General features: G+C 39.1%; 1 protein-coding gene across 4 annotated transcripts in view; it reads left to right on the top strand.

Annotated features, from left to right (window-relative positions):
- Positions 1-23,222, top strand: part of RPS6KC1 (ribosomal protein S6 kinase C1) — a 174,452-nt gene that overhangs the window by 59,239 nt on the left and 91,991 nt on the right. For 3 of the 4 annotated variants that reach the window (XM_066261383.1, XM_066261382.1, XM_066261384.1), the window contains one exon: positions 14,219-14,578. The exons of the other annotated variant lie outside the window; for it this stretch is intronic. In XM_066261383.1, coding sequence (XP_066117480.1) covers positions 14,219-14,578 — 360 coding nt within the window. The remainder of the gene's footprint in view (positions 1-14,218; positions 14,579-23,222) is intronic. 4 annotated transcript variants of the gene reach the window in all.

Raw genomic sequence — 23,222 nt, 5'->3', positions numbered from 1 at the left:
AGGTTTTAGGTGTACAATCTATAATATAGCATCTGTACATTGCACTGTGTGTTCACCACCCCATTTGGCTCCATCCTGTGTCAGTCAAGGTCATAAAAATATAGTTGACAGTAATTTTATTTTACAATCCATTATGTTTTTTGGGAAAAAAATACATCTATTCTCTATGACCTGTTTGATTTGAGATCCTTGTTAGGTTTTGGAAAATCTAGTCCCTGCTTGAGTTCTCTATGTGATTGGTTCTCCTTCTAGAACTGGTTTCCTTGGAAGGTGACTTATCTGGGATAACCTGATCCGGCTGTTGCCTTGGAGATATCTTCTTCCTGAGGAGGGAGAGTGTGTTTCTGCCTGGAAGATGCGTTGATTTGAAGATACCCAGTAGAGGACAAGTAGGACAGTTATATAGAAATACTTGTAGGAGAGTATTCCATGAGGAGTCTAGCTCTTGGCAAGTGCAGAATGTTTCTTTCCTCTCTCTCTCTCTCTCTCTCTTTTTGATACAGGAATTGAAGGTCATGCGATTTGGCAATGGTTATATTCCTTTCATAGTCATGATAAGCCTCTGTTGCTAGGTGCGAGTCAGCCATGGTGAGAGAAAGGTGTTTTAGGAGCCTCTTTTAGTGTATAGCAGTCAGGGTTGGGAGCAGTGCAGAGGCCCTCTGTCCTTCGCTATATAATCTAGGAGGGAGTGGGAGGAGCATTGTCATTAGGAATGACTTATTGGGATATTGTTTTAAAAGATTCAGAGCTTTCCTGGGTGAAAAGGTGGCTGTATTCATGTTAAAGGCAATATAACATAAAGCAAAGGTGAGTTTGTAATCTATTGCCCAGTCTGGGAGACTTAGGAGATTAAAGAGGATGCTATTAATAAGTACAATAAAACAATAGGCATAGACCAGGACTACCTCGGCCAAGCTGGGCAATTTGGGCCACCCTATCTAAAGCAGTTGTTCCAGAGTTTGCCCTCAAAGTTTCAAAAAGATGGGTTTTCTTTGGAAGGATTTCTCTTTCAGGAGTATGTTTTTATGAAATGAGGGGCAACATTTTTGTTAAAAGCTCTGGTAGAAACTTTTGATACCTAAAGGTAATAGTGACATTTTATCCTTTCAGGGCATAGTTTAGTTTTCCAACTGTCTTAACCATCTCTGAAATACACTCAGATCGACTGAAAAGGAAAAACCTGTAACTGAAAATGCTGTTGTGAATGCTTATTTTTTTTACCCCCTCCGTTTCAAAACTTTTATGCCTGGCAAATTAATCCTGCCGAGACACCTCATTGATAAATGCAGATCGGAGTGTCAGACAGTGTGTGCATTCATTGCTATTTGAGAAGGGAATGGACTTAAATATCATGCGATTGTCAGCATACTGGGCAAATGATTTACTTTTGTACCAAAGGGTCTCAAACTCTAGAGACAACCAAAGGAGAGGGCCTCTGGTAGCAAGAGCAAGAGAGCTGGCAGCTGGCCAGCCCCACAGGTATGCAGTGAAATGGAGGGCTGTAGAGGGACTGTGGTTGGCAGGTGCCTGCGGGTTAGATTTAGAGCCAAAATGTGAGGAGGTGATTCACTCCATAACAACTCCTCTGAGTGCAGTATTTTAAATGGTGTTTTGAAGGTAGATTCATTTTTCATACTTGTGACTTAGTTTTGCCAGCAGAATGAGCCAGAACAGCAAGTCTTAATATATACTGTCTGCTATTTAAGGTACTCCAGATAGACTGAGAGTGACATGGCAAATATATCACCTCTCAGAGAACAGATGTACAGACTAAGTGATCATTATTTTTATTAGTACTATAAAAATGCAATCAACAACTTTTAAGTTACCTTGAAAGAAAGTGTTATGAGGAAAACAAAGAGCTAGATTAGTGGTTCAAGAAAATTATCATTATTTTATAGTACAATGGGATAGAAGAAATCTCTTTAAGATTTCATAAACCAATACTTTGGTAATTACCTGGTAAATATATTTTATCTAATATGAAATTGAAAATTATAAAGTTATTCAGTAGGTTTTTAGATAAAAGGTTAATATTGTTTTATGTTTTTAAAATGAAATGTCTAGTTACTCTTGATCTTCTTTGTTCAGAGAAATTAAACTATATATTTTCTCAAAGATGAAAGGTTTAATTGATTGTTAACATCTTATTTCCTTTTTTAAACTTCCATCGTTTGTTGGATTATATTTAGCTATGAAGTTACTGTCATTTGTGGAATCCTGGCCAAAATGATGCATGCGAATTGAGCTTCTTGACATGTTTCTCTCATCTGCTGGTCTGTTTGAAGGATGTAGGTTGCTTTACTGCCATGCTGGCCTTGATATTGGAGCCTTTGATGTTGGTATAGTCTCATCTGGTAACCTGTGTCATTTCCTCTTCCTAATGCATTACTTTACTTCCTTTGCAGTTTTGGGAGGGACATTTTCCAGGTGTATGCAGCATATAAGAGAAAATAATTAGGTGATCATACCACCAATACAAATTGAGGGATCAGCTGCTTATATGTAGCAGATCTTAAGAGTGAATATTGTCTCCTGGAGTAGTCAGATCTACCTTTTTTTTTTTGCCTGTATATTGTGGATTAGGAGCTCCTAAGTGCTTATTCTAACAGCTGTAGGCTCAAGAAAGGATTTGTTATGCGGTATTCATAACCGGTTTAGAGTAAATGAGATGCACATTTTGAGGACAATGGCATTTATTGTTGGTCTTTGTAAGGGAACTTAAAAATAACTCTCAGTAGGAAATTTGTGTATTTATTTGATGGTAGGGTAATAATTATTTGTATTATGCAAATTTTAAATGTAGATTATAGTTAAGACATTAAATGTAAATAAATATTATGTTATATTGGGGAACTAATTGGAAAGGTATGTAGTTAAGTTTGAAAATATTCTTCTGTATTATTATACCTTTTTATTATATTTTCTTTTACTTTTTATTATTTGTGTTATTTTCATTTAGTTGATTTAAAGGTGATGCTTTGAGACGGGATCATTTTAAAAAGGATTATTCTTCAGTTTATTGGCTCTTTCATAATCTAAATATATTTTTTAGGCGAACTTAAAAGCTCTGCACTACACATATTGTAAAGATGACAAAATATAGAAAGTCGAATTAAAAATGATTTAAATTTAAGTAGAATTAATAGCAAATGTCCACTAGGTGGCATCATGAGAACTACAAATTTTACTGGGGTTAAGGCCCTCTAATATATTAGTGTGCTTTATTCAGTTTGAAGTTCCTTTTTCTTTTAAGGGCTTATTTACTTAACTTTTACTCACTGCTCTTTATCAGGTAAAATTTCTTTGGTATGGGAGCTTAAAATAAATAGAAAAAAAAGAACAGGTCAGCCTGACCAGGCGGTGGCACAGTGGATAGAGCGTCGGACTGGGATGCAGAGGACCCAGGTTCGAGATCTCCAAGGTTGCCAGCTTGAGCGCGGGCTCATCTGGTTTGAGCAAAATTCCACCAGCTTGAGCCCAAGGTTACTGTCTCCAGCAAGGGGTTTCTCGGTCTGCTGTAGCCCCACGGTCAAGGCACATATGAGAAAGCAATCAATGAACAACTAAGATGTTGCAACGCTCAATGAAAAACTAATGATTAATGCTTCTCATCTGTCCGTTCCTGTCTGTCTGTCCCTGTCCATCCCTCTCTCTGACTCACTCTCTGTCTCTGTAAAAAAAAAAAAAAAAGGCCCTGGCCGGTTGGCTCAGCGGTAGAGCGTCGGCCTGGCGTGCGGGGGACCCGGGTTCGATTCCCGGCCAGGGCACACAGGAGAGGCGCCCATTTGCTTCTCCACCCCCCCCTCCTTCCTCTCTGTCTCTCTCTTCCCCTCCCGCAGCCAAGGCTCCATTGAGCAAAGATGGCCCGGGCGCTGGGGATGGCTCCTTGGCCTCTGCCCCAGGCGCTAGAGTGGCTCTGGTCGCAACATGGCGACGCCCAGGATGGGCAGAGCATCGCCCTCTGGTGGGCAGAGCTTCGCCCCTGGTGGGCGAGCCAAAAAAGAACAGGTCATTTATTCTCAAGGTAAACCATTAATGAGAATGCATCATTGTATGCATGTATGCATGTAAAACAAATGATACAAATTATAAATATTGACTTTTAAAACCCTGGAGCTAGTTTAGGACATTGGGCATTGGATGAGGCAAATAAAAATTTATGACATGTTATGGGAATCGGTTTGAGAGTAGAAGGAACATTAAGGAACATATAGCTAAATCTCTTGGTTTACAATTAAAATTGGAATTTCATTCTTTTTCTCTTTAAAATGAATTTTTATAATTAAAAACTTAAATTTTTATTTAAATTTATTGGGGTGACATTGGTTAATAAAATTATACAGGATTCAGGTGTACAGTTCTATAAAACAGGTGTACAGTTCTATAATGTATATTGCATTGTGTATACTACCCCAAGTCCATCACCCTCAATTTCATAGAAGGTAAGCCACGTGCCTAAGGCAGTCAAGGTGCGCCAGGCCTTTAATAACAATCACAGGACTGTATTTTGTGAAATGAAGAGATTTAATGTTACTGAGAGGGAGACAGTGAGAATATGTATTTGGTATAGAAAACTTAGTGTGAGCTATTTGTGTGCTGGTAACAAGCAGGTGAGATCTGCAGAGAAAATTATGGAAAGCAGCAGCATAAAGAGTTTATTAGGTAGAAAAGGAAGCCAACTCATAGATCTTTGTTGTTCATGATAACAGTATTAGGGTTGTCATTGTGATGAATGTGTTGTTTTCTGAGCTCATTCTGTTTTTTTACCAAATATACAGTAGTATTCTGATGTTCTTTTCATAAAATTTCAAGGGTAATGCAGACATGTCCCAAGGACGTTATAAAAGTGTGAAAAATCAAAGGAATTTTTTTTTGTAAGTAACAATAGCTATTATTCAATGATGAGTTGGTAATCAAGTACAGGAATCTTAACTAGCATCAGAATCTTAGTTATAGACTTAGATATTCACTTAAATTCATGTTTATAGGGCTTGTTTCTAATATGTATTTCTTCTGTCTCAGGCTGACCTTTGTTCTGCTGGCTAGATATCTTACTTTGTGTGTGAAGCATTAGTCATTGCTCTTAGGAAAAGTAGAAATTCCCTTTCGTTGACTATGGCAATATTTGAACCTCAGAGCTCAGTGGAAGCTGTCAGCTAATAATGAGGTCGTGGATTTTATATATAGTGAACCATGAGAGACCACCTGTTGTTCTAAAGAAAACTGATATCTTTTTGCAGATGTTCTTCAAATACAGATTTCTGGTAGTTTATAGTATAAAGATTTATTCTGTGGCACCTCAACCTTTTCCCCTGGTGCTGGTCTTTCAGAGATGGTGTCCTAGACAGATTGCTCTAGACTGCCCTACTCCCAGCAGTTCAAAGCATAGAACGAGAAGGCAGGCAGGGGACTCGGGTGCTAAATAAACCCTTCTTGTCTAGAGCTGCTTTAAGCCAGTCACCTGGGGCTCTCTCGTAGCCCTGAGACTTGAATGTCTGTGAAATGAATCTGGAGACAGAACACTTCCATAGAACCTTTGACCCCCCCACCCCCACCCCTTTGCTCTCATCCCTTCTGGAAAAGGCTTAGGTTTATGACTTAAAGGCCTTGGTGAAGGAAACACCTTTTACTCTTATGATGGCCCAGAGTGCCCCTTGAAATGTAGATTGACTTCAGGTTGGTTTACCTTTTGATAGATAGTCTCTGTATTGTCACTTGCTGCTCTGCCTTATCCACAGTGTTCTTCCTTCTCATCTTAACTGAGAACTTGTTTGCTGCTCCCTGTCTTCCTTGTTAACTTTCTTCCTGGGCTATAGGGAGCTAGCTAGTTCCACTTCATATGATATTTAGATTTGTATAAAATAGGTTGAGTGACAGGGCTGTGATTTCCAGGGCTTGAGCAAGCACTGTATTAAGTAGATATACAGTGTGTCTGTAAAGTCATGGTGCACTTTTGACCGGTCACAGGAAAGCAACAAAAGATGATAGAAATGTGAAATCTGCACCAAATAAAGGGAAAACCCTCCCAGCTTCTGTAGGATGATGTGGCAGCATGTGCGCATGTGCAGATGATGATGTAACACTGTGTATACAGCGGAGCAGCCCATGGCTATGCCAGTCGAGATGCGGACAGTACAGTGGAAAGTTCAGTGTGTTCTGTGGCTCGCTAAATTTGAATCCGTAACCAAAGTGCAACGTGAATATCAGTGCATTTATAATGAAAGCGCCACCACGTAGGAATAACATTACTCGGTGGGATAAGCAGTTGAAGGAAACCGGCAGTTTGGTGGAGAAACCCCGTTCTGGTAGGCCATCAGTCAATGACGAGTCTGTAGAGGCTATACGGGATAGCTACCTAAGGAGCCCTGAAAAATCTGTGCGTGAGCCCACATCGGACTGCACTGAATAGGTATGAAACTGGGAGAGTTTTCCTTTTATTTGGTGCAGATTTCACATTTCTGTCATCTTTTGTTGCTTTCCTGTGACCGGTCAAAAGTGCACCATGACTTTACCGACACACTGTATTAAGGGTATTAGAAGAATAAACCAGGTATAGAACACACGTGTGCAAACACACACACATGATTTATTGCCATGGTGGTGAAGAGAAGTGTTCTTCTTGAGCTGTTCGGGGAATACTTCATTGAAAAGAAGGGAATTTAGAAATTGATTAAATATGGAGGAGAAAAGTATCAGAGAATTAGAGAAAAGATGATCAGTTGTGGTGTGCATGGTTCAGGACGTACGATAGAGTTAGGCTTTTAGGTATGGTAGGGTGCATCTAAGAGGAGAATGAATGGAAGGGGAGAGGATAGGCAGGAAAGTGTCCGGAGTTAGTTTGCTTTAACAGACCTGTGTTTATATCATTTCTGGCTTTCCTCTCTAAAGTTGGGAATTCCTGGGAACCGGCTGCTGGGTAATTCACAAAGGCAAGTGTTTCATAAGTGTCGGGTATATAACATATCTTTATTCTCACATTCCCAATTTCAGCCCTTGCTGCATCTCCTTTACCTTTCCTCAGGTACAGAGTCTTCAGGGCTCACCATACACATACGAGGAATATGATTAGCATCACCTGGAATCCCACTGTACAGAGAAAATTACTTTTAGTACTTAGTATACTGTCTTGGCTTTTTGTTTGTTTGTGTTTTTAAATGAGAATTGTACATAGTTTATATGTACACCAAATAAAAGGAAAACCCTCCCAGTTTCTGTAGGATGATGTATATATATATCACTTTATAGTTTGTCATTTTTGCATAATAGATCATAAGTACTTTAGCATTAAACATTTTTCTATAACACTTTTTAATAGCTGTATAATATTTTATCATAGAGATGAACCATAGTCTCTTATTGTTAGAAATTTGTTATTGCAAAATTTTCACTAATTTTTGTGGATAGTCTTACATAGAGATCTTTTTTCATATATCTGATTGTTTTGGGTATAAATTACTGAATTTCTTGGTCAAAGATAAAGGCTTTTTTTATTTGCATCTGATGTTCATTGTCAAATTGTTCTCTGAAAAGGTTAAACTAAAAGTCTGTTTGTTTCCCTTCGCTTTTCCCAGTGAGGCTAAAAATATTCCTCTTCCTAACCTGCTAGTTTATATTTGCTTGCTTACTTTGAAAGATTCTTCATTTAGAATTAGGTAGATATTGAAACAGTTTGTATAGAATATTTCTTTCTCACTTTATTTTGCTATCTGACTTTCTTCCTAGGTATTTTGATGCTCTTTTCTGATCTAATTTCATTTAATCATGGCTTCCTTTGCTAATAAAATAAGATTGGAAAGGTAAGAGGAAATATGACTATGACATTTGATTTTTGTGGTCAAAAGCCAAGAAACTGAGTATACATAACTGTACCCTCTTGCCCTGTGGTGGTGTTGTTTTTGTTAGAAAGGAAAATCAGGCTGAGCATGAAATGTTAAGACGTGATAGATGATTTGAAGGTTATGGTGATAAGACACGGGAGCGCTGACAAAAGGTCTCTGACAGCATTTCCTTTCTTTTGTGATTAGCTTTATAAACCAGGACATATTTTTAAACTTTGTTTGTTTATTGATTTCATTGCACCCTGTTAAAATGACCCCATTTAAGGAAATAAATATTTGAAATACATATAATATTTAAAAAGCTATAAAGTTTATGTATATTTCTCAGAACAGTAGATAATTGTATAGAGTGCTGGAAAATATTTTGATTTTGAAGACTATATAGTTGAAATGTCAGAGAATTGAAGAGGTTTCCACTAGTTCTAATCAATCTAATTGAATATTATACATTTAATGAGATCTGTTGCCTTTAAGGAGCAAAATTAATTTGTTTATTTGTCTTTCTATATCTGTCTATATTTTATTGAAGTAAAATTGGCATAATATTATATTAGTTTCAGATATATATCATAATGATTGAATATTTGTATACCCAGTTGACCCTTGAACAACACAAGCTTGAACTGCACAGGTCTGCTTAAATGCAGATTATGTATGTATGTATGTATGTATGTATGTATTTATTTATTTATTGTGACAGAGACAGAGGGACAGAGAGAGACAGAGGGACAGATAAGGACAGACAGACAGGAAGGGAGAGAGATGAGAAGCATCAATTCTTTGTTGTTGTGGCACCTTACTTGTTCACTGATTGCTTTCTCATGTGTCTTGACTGGGGGGCTACAGCAGATGGAGTGACCCCTTGCTCAAGCCGGCGACCTTGGGCTAAAGCTGGTGAGCACGTGCTCAAACTGGCAACCTCCGGGTTTCGAACCTGGGTCCTCTGTGTCCCAGTCTGACACTCTATCCACTGCTCAGACTATATACAAATTTTTTTAAAAAAGTCCTTTATAGGCCCTGGCTGGTTGGCTCAGTAGTGGAGCGTTGGCCTGGCATGCAGGAGTCCCGGGTTCGATTCCCGGCCAACACACATGGGAGAAGCGCCCATCTGCTTCTCCACCCCTCCCCCTCTCCTTCCTCTCTGTCTCTCTCTTCCCCTCCCACAGCCAAGGCTCCATTGGAGCAAAGTTGGCCCAGGCACTGAGGATGGCTCTGTGGCCTCTGCCTCAGGTGCTAGAGTGGCTCTGGTCGCAACAGAGCAATGCCCCGGGTGGGCAGAGCATTGCCCCCTGGTGGGCGTGCCGGGTGGAACCCGGTCGGGCGCATGCGGGAGTCTGTCTGACTGCCTCCCCGTTTCTGGCTTTGGAAAAATACAAAAAAAAAAAAAAAAAAAAAAAAAAAAAAAAAAGTCCTTTATAGACCCCAGGCTGTGCATCTGTGAGTTCAACCAACTGTGGATTGAAAACAGTATTTTTGATCCAAGGTTGGGAATGTGAGGATGCAAAGGATAGATTGTATGCTTTCTTCTATGCCATTCTATATAAGGGACTTTAACATCTGTGAAGTTTAGTATCTGTGGGGGGTTCTAGAACCAGTCTCTGAGGGACTGTAGTTAAGTTTTGGGGGAGTCAAAAGTTATATGTGTATTTTCAACTGTGTGGGGGTGGGGAGTGGTGCTGCTAACCCTTATGTATTCAGGGGTCAAGTGTATTTATTGCAAAATGATCACAATGGTAAGTCTGGTTAACATCTGTCACCATACATGTAGATTTTTTCCTTAGGATGAGAACTTTTAAGATCTATTCTTAGCGACTTTAAAATATGCAATACAGTATAATTAAGTATAGTAGCCATGCTGTAAATTATATCCCTGTGACTTATTTACTTTATAACTGGAAGTTTGTACCTCAAATATAGTTCTTAATGGGCATTCTGAGGATTTGAAAGAAAAACCCTGAAAACAATATATTGACAGGAAGGCAGAGTTATTCTAAAGCTGATTTGAAATTAGAGTTTAGCTACCAGTAACATGTTTTTATCCTAACTTTATTTGATATGAAATAAGCAATTTGAGTCTATATAATGGTGGTTGACAGAGGATAGCCTATGGGCCAAATCTGGTCCGTCACCTGTTTTTACACGGCCTAAAAACTAAGAATGGTTTTTATATTTTATTTTGTTTTAAAATTTTAAAACATTTATTTATTGATTAATTTTTAGGGAGAGAGAGGGGAAGGGGAGAGAGAAACATCGATTTGTTGTTTCACTTGTTTATGTATTCACTGGTTGATTCTTGTATGTGCCCTGATCAGGAATCACACCTGCAACCTTGGTGTATTGGACGACGCTCTAACCAACTGAGCTACCTGGTTTTTATATTTTAAACGGTTGATAGGATTTAAAAGAATATTATCTTGTAGCAGGAGAAAATTATATGAAATTTAAATTTCAACATCCATAAATCAAATGTCAAAATAACCTGGAGATACTCTCTCTGAACATATGTACCCTGATTTATCAATGTCACCCCATTAAAATTAATTTAAAAAATTTCAACATCCATAATAAAGTTTTATTGGAACACAACCATGCTTATCCATTCATGTATTATTGGTGTCTACTTTTGTGCTACAACAGCAGTGTCAATTAGTTGTGAAAGATAGCCCACAAAGCCTAAAAAATTCATTGGCCCTCAAAAAGGTTAGGCAATCTCTGATCTAGAATTATATAGTTTAATTCACCTTTAATTTGGACTTACTGAGGAAATAATTTCCTTCGTAATACAAATGTGTCCGTAAAGTCATGGTGCACTTTTGACCAGTCACAGGAAAGCAACAAAAGTCGATAGAAATATGAAATCTGCACCAAATAAAAGGAAAACTCTCCCAGTTTCATACCTATTCAGTGTAGTTTGATGTGGGCTCACACACAGATTTTTTAGGGCTCCTTAGGTAGCTATCCCGTATAGCCTCTACAGACTCGTCATTGACTGATGGCCTACCAGAATGGGGTTTCTCCACCAAACTGCCGGTTTCCTTCAACTGCTTATCCCACCGAGTAATGTTATTCCTATGTGGTGGTGCTTCGTTATAAACGCGCCGATATTCACGTTGCACTTTGGTCATGGATTCGAATTTAGTGAGCCACAGAACACACTGAACTTTCCTCTGTACCATCCACATCTCGACTGACATGGCCGTGGGCTGCTCCGCTGTATACATGGTGTTATGTCATCATCTGCACATGCGCACATGCTGCCACATCATCCTACAGAAGCTGGGAGGGTTTTCCTTTTATTTGGTGCATATTTCACATTTCTATCATCTTTTGTTGCTTTCTTGTGACCAGTCAAAAGTGCACTATGACTTTACGGACACACTGTATATTTAGTTTTCTGAGAAACTTGGCAATCAGTTTGTAGACCCTGTTGCCAAGCTTTTTAATGGTAATAGTTCAGTGGCTCTTAAAGTATGGTGTTCAGAGTAAATATTTCAGTGGCTCTTAAATATGGCGTTCAGAGTATTCTGAGATCTTTTCAGGGGCTTTCCAAAGCCAGAATACTTCTGTTAATAATGTAGGATATTACTTGTCTTTTTTACTGTGTTGATGGTTGGACCGATGACACAAAAGCAATGATGGGTAAAACTGATGAGTGAGAGTATGAATTGAGACATTGACACCAGCCTGTCACAGTCATCATTGCACGTGCTTGCAGAAACGCTCACGCCTGAAGTGTCCTTGACAGAGCAGTGAGAAATGAATTTCATTAAACCTCAGTCTTTGGGTACATGCCTTTTTGACATTCTGTGTGATGAAATGGAGGTGTACATAACACACTCTTTATACTCAATTACTATGGTTGTGTTGAGGAAATGTGCTTGTGCAGTTGTTTGAGCCATAAACCTGCTGCTTTTTTCTGGAACACCATTTTTGCTTAAAAGGATGATTGATAGACAAACAATCATTATTCAGACTTGGGAATTCGGCAAACATTTTTTTGGAAGTAAATTGAAGTGAGCTGACACTTGAAGGAAAACAACTGACAGTATTTGTTGCCACTGATAAAATTCAGGTTTCTGGTGAAGTTGGTGGTGATGGTAACAAATGTGGTTTTTCAAATGATATTATAATATGAAACTTGTCACCATCTGGAAGACCTGTGTAACTCTGGGAACCAGTATTTTCTTTTTTTTTTAAAGTGAGAGGTGGGGAGGCAGAGACAGATTCCCACATGTGCCCCGACTGGGATCCACCAAGCAAGTCCCCTACCAGGTGATGCTCTGACAGTCTGGGGCCACTGCTTCGTTGCTGGGCAACTGAGCTATTTAGGGCCTGAGGCCAGGCAATGGAGCCATTCTCAGTGCCTGGGGCCAACTTGCTTGAACCATTTGAACCAGGGGTCCCCAAACTGCGGCCCCCTGAGGCCATTTATCCGGCCCCACTGCACTTCCGGAAGGGGCACCTCTTTCATTGGTGGTCAGTGTTCTGAGAGTAACTGAACGAGAACGAGGTACTGCGCAAAGGATTATGTGGCTGCACAATGGAAGACGTCCAAAAGCAGGCCCATAGTTCCCATTGAAATATTGGTCAGTTTGTTGATTTAAATTTACTTGTTCTTTATTTTAAAATTGTATTTGTTCCCGTTTTGTTTTTTTACTTTAAAATAAAATATGTGCAGTGTGCATAGGGATTTGTTCATAGTTTATTTTATAGTCCAGCCCTCCAATGGCCTGAGGGACAGTGAACTGGCCCCCTGTGTAAAAAGTTTGGGGACCCCTGATTTGAACCATGGCTGTGGAAGGGGAGGAGAGAGAGAGAGAGAAAGAGAGAGAAGGGGAGGGATGGAGAAGCAGATGTTTGCTTCTCCTCTGTGCCCTGACCAGAAATCGAACCCAGGATTCCACATGTTGGGCTGATGCTCTACTGCTGAGCCAACTCGCCAGGGTCTGGGAACCAGTATTTTTCAAAATGACCAATGTATGATGTTATAAACTCATAGTGTATAAAAAGATCCACTCTGTGATTGACAGGCCAGTGGATTTGAATGTAACAGAAACGGAAATTTCATTGATTGGAATTTATGTTCTACATGGCAGCTAAGCTATAAGAAACAACCACTTGTCAAGTTTTAGTATAACATCAAAAGCTAACATCCACAGTTATTTAAAAAGGCTACTAAAATATTTACCTCATTTTCAATTACATATTTATGTGATAGTTTATTTAAATATTTCAACCAGAACAACATCTGACAACAGAATGAGTATAGAACAGATATGCAAATCTAGCCATCTTCTGTTAATAAGATTTACAGAAGTGTAAAACAGTGCCACTTCTCTGACTAAATATTTTTTGTTTTGGAAAATATAGTTTTCTAAAGTAAAAATTATATTAACATGTATTAGGCTTTAATGTTTAATTTAAAAGTTTTTAGTCTATTTTTTTAAATACCAAGATTGGTAAATATTTACAGATATAATCTACATAAACAGAATCTCTTTGAGGTCATGAGTTCTTAAAGGAGGTTTTAAGACCAAAAAGTTTAATAACTGTTATTGTAGTTCATGCTATTTTACCATGAAGTCATATACATGAAATGGGAGAAATAATTTTCATTGCTCAAAATTTCAACAGCACCTATTAATAATTTTCTGTGAAAAAACTAGGATACGAATACAGACCAAAACTCTCTCCAAAAGCTATGGAAAAGGCTGAAACAAAAAATTTTAAAAATTCAGTTCTTTAAAAAAAAATAAGTAAATGGCATACATTTTCCAGATCTGGATGGAGACCTGAAAGCACGCCTCTGAGTATATATATCATCTAATAGTTAAATAGTTATAATTGCTGTATAGTTACAATTTAATGATAGTCTGTTACGCTCCATATGCATTAACTCTGTTCCTCATTTAATGCCCTGCATGATAAGTGATACTATTAAGTTACTTGCTGTTGGTCACACACTAAGTTTTAAGAGCTGGGTTTCAAGAACTTCTATTTTAATTACTCTTAGCTCTTACTCTTTGTCTTTTGTTGTAATATTCTTGTTCACAGCAGCTGTGTGTAAAAGTGTCAGCTTTCTAAAAACGGTGTGCAAGATCTTGTGGTAATGGTTCTTTTTGATACCAGGGCTAGATAAAGACATATCTTCAGTGTTAGTTTGGTAATTAAGGCAAGGAGATGGTCTTCCAGAGCTATCAAGTCAGTGCAGAAATGGATGCCCTAAGCTGAAACAGATTGCTAGGCACTGACTTCATCAGTGAATTACAGCCTTCCTAATTGACTTGGGTAGCATGAAAAAATTAATAGTCAGCATGATTTTATTCTTTTGGCTGATTCTCAGTTTAATATGTTTGCTGTTGTGATCATATTTCCAGGCCTCTCCAGTGACAGTGACCTGCTATCACTTACTGTTGATGTGGATTCTCTTGCCGAGTTAGATGATGGAATGGCTTCCAATCCAAATTCTCCCGCTCGAACTTTCGGTCTCAATCTTTCTTCGGATCCTTCAGCACTGGGGGCTGTTGCTTCTGACAGCGAGCAGAACAAAACAGAAGAATGGGAAAATCGGAGCCTCTTTCCTGGCAGTTTAAAATCCAGGCTTGGCAAGAGAGATTATTTGGCGAAAGCAGGAGAATTAATAAAGCTGGCTTTAAAAAAGGAAGAGGAAGACGACTATGAAGCGGCTTCCGATTTTTATAGGAAGGGAGTTGACTTACTCCTAGAAGGTGTTCAAGGTACAGTTTTATCTGTATTAGTGGGTTTCTTCTGTTGGTATCTGGAAAAAAGTATATACCTGATTATTTCTTATGTGTAATCTTGTATAAAAATAAGACTGAAAATGAGAAATTGCTAAAGATTAAATGACCTAAATATGGATACATGCTTCTGGTTATACGGCAGTGTCAGATACACTTAAGTCTTTGACCAGTTGATCAACAAAATAGGATTAAAGAAAATCAAGTCTCTAATTAAGTCTCTATTATGAATAATAATTTTATTTTTCCTCACATGGCCAGTGTTCACTGGCCTTCACCTCTCTCAGGAGTGTTCATAGAGATTCTTTAGTGCATTAATTCTCAGTCGCCTGAAGAGATGAGATGAAATGGGCTTTTAAACGAAGAGTGTAAAAGGCTCTCGGATTTGCTTACTATTCTGTTCTTCGTTGGCTGCAGTAACTTCTCCGTTAATGAATGGGGGTGAGATGGGGCATGTAGAGTTGAATGATACTGAATGTCTGTAAGTAGAACTTACCTTTTTTGTTAAGCATCAGCTTTTGTTGAATTATTGGCCTTTTCCTTATAGAAGTAGAGTGATGCATGCTGCTGTTAGTTACGTGACTTCCTGGACAGAATAATCAAATGTTGATGGGACCTTTTTTCAGTAGGTTTCTTTCTAAAAAAATATTGTTTATTTTCTTTTTATTGTTTTTTTTTAAAATATTTTTTTGAAGTGAGGAGCGGGGTGGGGGTGGGGAGGCAGACAGACTCCCACATGCACCCAACCAGGATCCACCCGGCATGCCCACCTGGGGGCAATGCTCGCCCCCTCGAGGGAGGGTGTTGCTCTGCTGTAATCAGAGCCATTCTAGCGCCTGAGGCGGAAGCCATGGAGCCAGCCTCAGCACCTGGGCCATCTTTGCTCCAGTGGAGCTTTGGCTGCAGGAGGGGAAGAGAGACAGAGAGGAAGGAGAGGAGGGGGAAGGATGGAGAAGCAGATGGGCACTTCTCCTGTGTGCTCTGGCTGGGAATTGAACCCCAGACTTCCACACACCCAGCTGACACTCCACTGCTGAGCCAAGCGGCCAGGGCTTATTGATTTTTTTTTTTTTGAGAGAGACATTAATTTGTTGCTTCACTTATTCATGCATATGCTGCTTACTTCTTATATGTGCCCTGACCGGAGATGGAACCTGCAATCTTGGTGTATCAGGATGATGCTCTAACAAACAGATCTACCTGTCCAGGGCCAAAAATGATCCTTTTTCGCTATTTTATCTTTTCTTTTTTTGTGGGGTGGTCTTTGACTTGTTAGTACCATTCAGATTTCCACAGTCTCCTGTATTATGTGTTAGACACGTTTTATTCTCTCTCCTTCACTATACCTGGTGTCCTGTAGTCTGGAAGCATTCTGTGGTACTCTTCCTAGCATGTGAACCTTCATTCTTCTAGTGTGGTGCGCAGATGAATACCTGGCTGTATGGAGTGGAAGAGGGAGTGTATGTAGTAGCATCCTAAGTGCTTTTAAACTAATTTTGACTAAGTCTCTCGTTTTTAATCCTTTACTCTCAAGTTGACAGCCACCTAGTGCCACCAGTTTCTGAACTTGGGGAGCGATTTAGTGCCATGTAAGACAGACAGCTTTCTGGAGTTTTCCCAAGTCTTTAACCACTCATCCATCTACTTTTTAGCTTCTAAAATTTTATTGCTGCTACCTTTTTTCTCAGTCTTTGTCCTGATGGGATTTTGTCTTTAAAATAGTTATTTTAGCCTGACTGGTAGTGGTGCAGCGGATAGAACATTGACCTGGGATACTGAGGTCCCAGGTTTGAAACCCTGAGGTTGCTGACTTGAGCATGTGCTCATCAGGCTTGAGTGCAGGCTCACCAGCTTGAGCGTGGGGGTCGCCAGCTTGAGCATGGGATCTTAAACAGGATCCCACGGTCGCTGGCTTAAAGCCCAAAGTCGCTGTCTTGAGCCAAGGGGTCACTGGCTTGGCTGGAGCCCCCTGGTCCAATCGATGAGAAGCAATCAATGAATAGCTAAAGTGCCACAACTAAGAGTTTGTTGATGCTTCTCATCCCTCTTCCTTCCTGTCTGTGTTTCTTTCTCCCTCTCTCTAAAATATATACTGCTCACAAAAATTAGAGGATACTTCAAAATGAATATGAAATGATAAAATATTCCTTAATTTTTGTGAGCAGTATATATATTATTTTATAGCCATGTTAATGGAGTTTTAGGAAGGAGCACTTCTCTTGATTTGACTGATAATATATGTATATATGCCATTTTGACACAAGCTTGTTTTTCAAATAATCTGTTGGGGTGTTTTGTTTACTAGTGAAGTATTCTGATCTTAAAAGATCTACTCAATTTTTTTCTTTTGGGTCAGGAGTTTAAAATTGGGATGAGTTGCAAACAGTTGGCTCTGATATTTTTCCCTTTTCTTTTTACATAATTTTTGTGCTAAAACATCACGAGTGTTTAAGTCACATAGCTATAATACATCAGTGTGTTTCTTTTGTCTAAAAGTTATTTGCATTTAACCCTAGAACACTTCATAATGTTACCACTTGATGGCACCAGAAAAGTAAAAAATCTTTGCTTCAAAATGAGAATTATGGACACATATCAGCAAATAAAAACTGTGTCATTTAGTTAGTTACTTTGTGATTATGATGGTACTTTTTTCTCCACTAGAACTTGATACCAAACCTACTGGACCTCTGTCTTAAGAAGTATTTCAACTTAAACATATATTTTTCTATTTAACGTGTGCCTGTCTTTCTGAAACCAGTGTCCATCACTGCCTTGGATTGTTTTTGTTAGTAATGTGCCATCAGATCCCATAGGTACTAATAGACTGATTGCTTGTAGCCTTTTATTGTTTATTAATAATGTGATCAGTTTTTGTTCACACAAGCTGTGGCATTGTAATCACAGAATTCTAATTAAAAATTTTTTTTCATTGATTTGAGAGAGAGAGAGAGAAAGAAAGAGAGAAGGAAAATGAGAAAGAGAAAGAGAAAAAGGAAGGGAGAGAGAGAGAAGCATCAACTCGTTCCACTTACCGGTAGTTGTTCCATTTAGATGTGCACTCAGTGGTTTCCTCTCATACATTCCCTGACTGGGGATTGAACCTGTGATCTCAGAGCTCCAGGACAATGCTCTATCTACTGAGCCACTGGCCAGGGCCAGAATTTTAATTTTAACACACACACACACACACACACACACACACACACACATATATATGTGTGTGTGTTTACCACACACACATATATATATATATATAATAACCTCTGTTTCAGCCCTCATGGTTATACATTTAACTATATGTCAAATGTAATGTCAGGGTAGTGCTCCTGCTCCATGAATATTTAAAAGTATCATCCTCTTCCTAACAGACACATGGACATTATTTAAAGAAACAACTTTTCCCTAGTTTAATTGGCATATTTGACATAAAATATTGAATTAAAGATATACAACATAATGATTTGATATATGTATATGTTATGAAATTATTACCACAGTAAGTTTACTTAACACCCATCACCTCCATAATAGTCAGTTTTTTGTCTTGTGATGAGAACTTTTAAGATCTACTTTCTTAGCAGCTTTCAAATACACAATACAGTATTGTTAACTATAGTCAGCACATTGTATGTTACATCCCCAGAACGTCTTCATCTTATAAATGGAAGTTTGCAACTTTGACCACCTTCACTCATTTCACCTATTCCATCCCATCTCTGGCAACCGCCAGTATGTTCTCTGTTTCTGTGAATTTAATTCATTTTAGATTGCACATGTGACATCATAGAGTATTTGTCTTTTTCTTTCTGACTTATTTCACTTAACATAATGTCCCCAAGGTCTACCTATGCTGTTGCAAATGACAGAATTTCCTTCAGATTAATGGTTGAATAATATTCCATTGTGTGTGTGTATACATTTTTAATTCATCTGTTGATGGAAATGTAGGCTATTTTCTTGGCTGTTGTAAATAAACAATGCTGCAGTGAACATGGGAGTGTAGATATGTCTTCAAGATAGTGATTCCATTTCCTTGGCTATATACTCAGAAATGTATGGAATTGCTGGATTATACTGTATGGTAGTTCTAATTTTTTGAGGCACTGCCATACTGATTTCCATAATGGCTGCACAGTTTACATTTCACCCTCAGTGTATAAGAGTCCCTTTTCTCCGCATCCTTTCAAATATTTGTTAACTATTGTCTTTTTGATGATAGCCATTATAACAGGTGTGAGGAGAGATCTCTTTGTGGTTTTGATTTGGACTTCCCTGACGATTAGTGATGTTAAGTACCTTTTCATGTACCTGTTGGGTCTTCTTTGTATTTATGTCTTCTTTGGGAAAATGTCTATTCTGTTCCTGTGCCATATATATGTATATTTTTAGTGTGTGTGTGTGTATGTGTGTGTGTGTGTGTGTGTGTGAGAGAGAGAGAGAGAGAGAGAGAGAGAGAGAAGCAGACAGAGAGAGAGACGGGGAGAGACAGGAAGGGAGAGAGGTGAGAAGCATCAACTCATAGTTGTGGCACCTTATTTGTTCATTATTGCTTTCTTATATGTGCTTTGCTGGATAGGGGGCTGCTGCAGCCAAGCTAGTGACTGCTTGCTCAAGCCAGTGACCTTGGATTTCAAGCCAGCAACTTTTGGGAGGCTCAAGCCACTGACCATGGGGTCATATCTATGACCTATGCACAAGCTTGCGACCCCAAGCTCAAGCTGGTGAGCCTGCATTCAAGCTAGAGACCTCGGGGTTTTGAACTTGGGTCCTCAATGTCCCAAGCTGATGCTCTATCCTCTGTGCCACTGCCTGGTCAGGCTCCTCTGCCCATTTTTTAATTGGATTGTTCGTTTTTGTGCTGTTGAGTTGAGTTTTTTATATCTATATATTTTGGATATTAACTTCTTATCAGATACAGGATTTGCGTATGTTTTTTCCCATTTGGTAGGTTGCCTTTTCATCTTGTTGATGGTTTCCTTTGCTGTGTAGAGCTTTTTAGATTGATGTAGTTTCACTCACTTTTGCTTTTGGTTTCAAATCCAAAAAATCATTGCCAAGACTGATGTGAAGCAGCTTACTTCTAATGTTGTTTCCTTCTAGCCATTTGTGATCTCAGGCTTTATGTTCAGATTTTTAATCCATTTTGAGTTGACTTTTGTGCTTTGGTGTAAGGTAGGGATCTAGTGTCATTCTTTTGCATGTGACAAATGTAATTGCTGGGTCATTCTCTATGGATCAGACTGTTCATTTGCCTCTGCACCGTTTATTGAAGAGGCTGTTCTTTCCCTACTGTATATTCTTGGCTTCTTTGTCATAAATTAATTAACCATGTATGCCTGGGTTTATGAGTTTTCTGTTTTGTTCCAATGACCTGTGTGTCTGGTTTTATGTCAGTATTATGTATTTTTGGTTGCTATAGCTTTGTAATATAGTTTGAAATGTGATACCTCCAGCTTTGTTTTTCTTTTTCAAGGTTGCTTTGGCTATTCGGGGTCTTTTGTGGTTCCCTTCAAATTTAGGATTGTTTTTTCTTCTGTGAAAAATGCCATTGGAATTTTGATAGAGATTGCATTGAATCTGTATTTCACTTTGGGTAATATGTATATATATGTGTGTGTGTGTGTGTGTGTGTGTGTGTGTGTGTGTGTATATATATATATTTTTTTTTTGTATTTTTCTGAAGCTGGAAACAGGGAGAGACAGTCAGACAGACTCCCGCATGCGCCCGACTGGGATCCACCCGGCACGCCCACCAGGGGGCGAAGCTCTGCCCACCAGGGGGCGATGCTCTGCCCCTCCGGGGCGTCGCTCTGTCGTGACCAGAGCCACTCTAGCGCCTGGGGCAGAGGCCAAGGAGCCATCCCCAGCGCCCGGGCCATCCCTGCTCCAATGGAGCCTCGCTGCGGGAGGGGAAGAGAGAGACTGAGAGGAAGGAGAGGGGGAGGGGTGGAGAAGCAGATGGGCGCTTCTCCTGTGTGCCCTGGCCGGGAATCGAACCTGGGACTTCTGCACGCCAGGCCGACGCTCTACCACTGAGCCATTCGGCCAGGGCCTTATTTTTAACAATAGTAATTAATCTATAAACATGGAATATTTTTTTATTTATTTTTGTTTTCAATTGCTTTAACCCATGATTTGTAGTTTTCTTTTTTCTTTTTTAACAGAGACAGAGAGAGAGTCAGAGAAAGGGATAGATAGGGACAGACAGACAGGAATGGAGAGATGAGAAGCATCAAACATCAGTTTTGTGTTGCGACACCTTAGTTGTTCATTGATTGCTTTCTCATATGTGCCTTGACTGCAGGCCTTCAGCAGACTGAGTAACCCCTTGCTCGAGCCAGCGACCTTGGGTCCAAGCTGGTGAGCTTTACTCAAACCAGATGAACCCGCGCTCAAGCTGGCGACCTCGGGGTCTCGAACCTGGGTCCTCCGCATCCCATCCAACGCTCTATTCACTGCACCACCGCCTGGTCAGGCTTGTAGTTTTCAGTGAACATGTTTTCCACCTCCTTTGTTAAATTTATTCCTAGGTATTTTATTATTTTTGGTGCATATGTAAATGGGATTACTTTTAAAATTTCTCTTTTTAATAGTTTGTTGTTAGTATACAGAAGCAAAATTGAATTTTGTATATTGATTTTGTATCCTGAAACTTTATTGAATTTGTTTATTAGTTCTAACAGTTTTTTTGGTAGAGCCTAGCATTTTCTACATATAATCTTATGTTGTTTGCAAATAGAGACACTTTTATTTATTCGTTTCTGACTCAAATGCCTTTTAATTCTTTTTCTTGCCTAATTGCTTTGGTATGGACTTCCAGTACTATGTTGAATAAAATGGCAGAAGTGGGTATCTTTGTCTTTTTTCTGATCTTAGAGGAAAAGCTTTCAGCTTATCACCATTGAATGTGATGTTGAGTGTAATGGACATTATTTTTAATTTGAGGGAAAAGGAGGGCTCTAGCTTGTGAACTGACTTGACACTTATGAACAGAAGAGATGTTTCCTGGGGTGAAGATTTGTTCTAGTGTGGCAGAACAGTCATTTTATTATTATTATTATTATTATTATTATTATTATTATTTAGTGAAAGGAGGGGAGGCAGAGAGACAGATTTCCACATGCATCCTGACTGAGATCCACCTGGCAAGCCCACTATGGGGTGATGCTCTGTCCATCTGAGGCCATTGCTCTGTTGCAACTGGAGCCATTTCTTAGCCCCTGAGGTGGAGGCCATGGAGCCATCCTCAGTACCCAAGGACAACTTGCTCAAACCAATGGAGCCATGTCTGCAGGAGGGGAAGAAAGAGAGAGAGAGAGAGAAAGGGGAGGGGTGGAGAAGCAGATAGTCGCTTCTCCTGTGTGTGCTGCTCCAATGTGCACTGACCAGCAATCAAACCCAGTACATCCACACACCAGGCCGATGCTGTACCACTGAACTAACCGGCCAGGTCTAGAACTGTTATTGAAACTTCACTGTAACCAGTGATACCTGTGAGTCATTTTAATTTAACTCTTGCTATAAGATTTGTTACCTGTGACCTTGGTTTGGATAGTCATACTCTATAATAAAGTAATTATTTCTGGATATTTGATAATCCAGCAAAAGAAGTCTTTCAGAGCTAATTAAGAGTGTTTTTTATACAGGGTTCTTATGAATTGGCAAATTTTGTTATTCTAAATACTAACTATTCATCCTGACTAAACTATTCATCCTAAAGGAGTTTATCTGGGTTGTTTGTAGATTTGATAAAGATGGCATGATGTTTTTCTTACGTAACTGGTGTTTGCACAGCTGAGACCAGATGCTACATCTACCCATCCAGCAGAGAAAAAACATACCTTGATAGTGATAACTTGGAACTCTCCTTTTGAACTTGACACTTAACTTATTCAATTAGTTTAGAAATGGCTGTTGAAATCAAAGTACCCTCAACTTTTCTAAGTTCTCAGGTCTTTATGGATATAAGAGAGAAAATCCAAAAGTCAGGATTCAAAGAATCAACTCGAATCTTTAAGATCATGTTTCAGTACGTATCTTTTCATTTCTGTCTTGTTTATATATTTCTGCAAGTGGCTGATATGATCGATCTGTATTCTCTGTGTGGGCTTGTTGGAATAATTGTGATAATGTAGAGTGGCAAATGGATACCAGAAAGCTATTAATGAGATGTTTAAATAACAACAATAATTTATTATTTACTATATGCTTGTCATCGTACAAGGGATTTTTCCTAATGTTATTCTTAATCCACTGAACAAGACTCTGAGCTGAACTATGGGTGAGCACACTGGCCTTTGTCTTAGGACACTAAAATTTAGAGGGTGCAAACATTTAATATAATGATTTTAAAGGCTTGGCACCTAGTTAGCAAGAGTCATTATTTAAAACAGGAAGCTACCAGATGGTGAGCATTGTTAGTAACAACCATCTGTGGGCTACATTGTGAATTACGGAGTTGATTTGAGAGCTGGTTTTGTTCTGCCTGTGAAAGTTGCTGGTTGCTCTGTTTGTAAGGTAGCTACTGTAATCCCCATTTTACAGATGAGGAAAACCAAGATTTACACAAAGTAAGCAATGTGCTCAGTGTTACAAGACAGCAAGAGTTTGAGCCAGGACT

The sequence above is a fragment of the Saccopteryx bilineata genome, chromosome 2, assembly GCF_036850765.1.
Source record: "Saccopteryx bilineata isolate mSacBil1 chromosome 2, mSacBil1_pri_phased_curated, whole genome shotgun sequence".
Lineage (NCBI taxonomy): Eukaryota > Metazoa > Chordata > Mammalia > Chiroptera > Emballonuridae > Saccopteryx > Saccopteryx bilineata.
The sequence above is the reverse complement of the archived record's forward strand: the minus strand, read 5'-3'. Positions and strand labels throughout refer to the sequence as shown.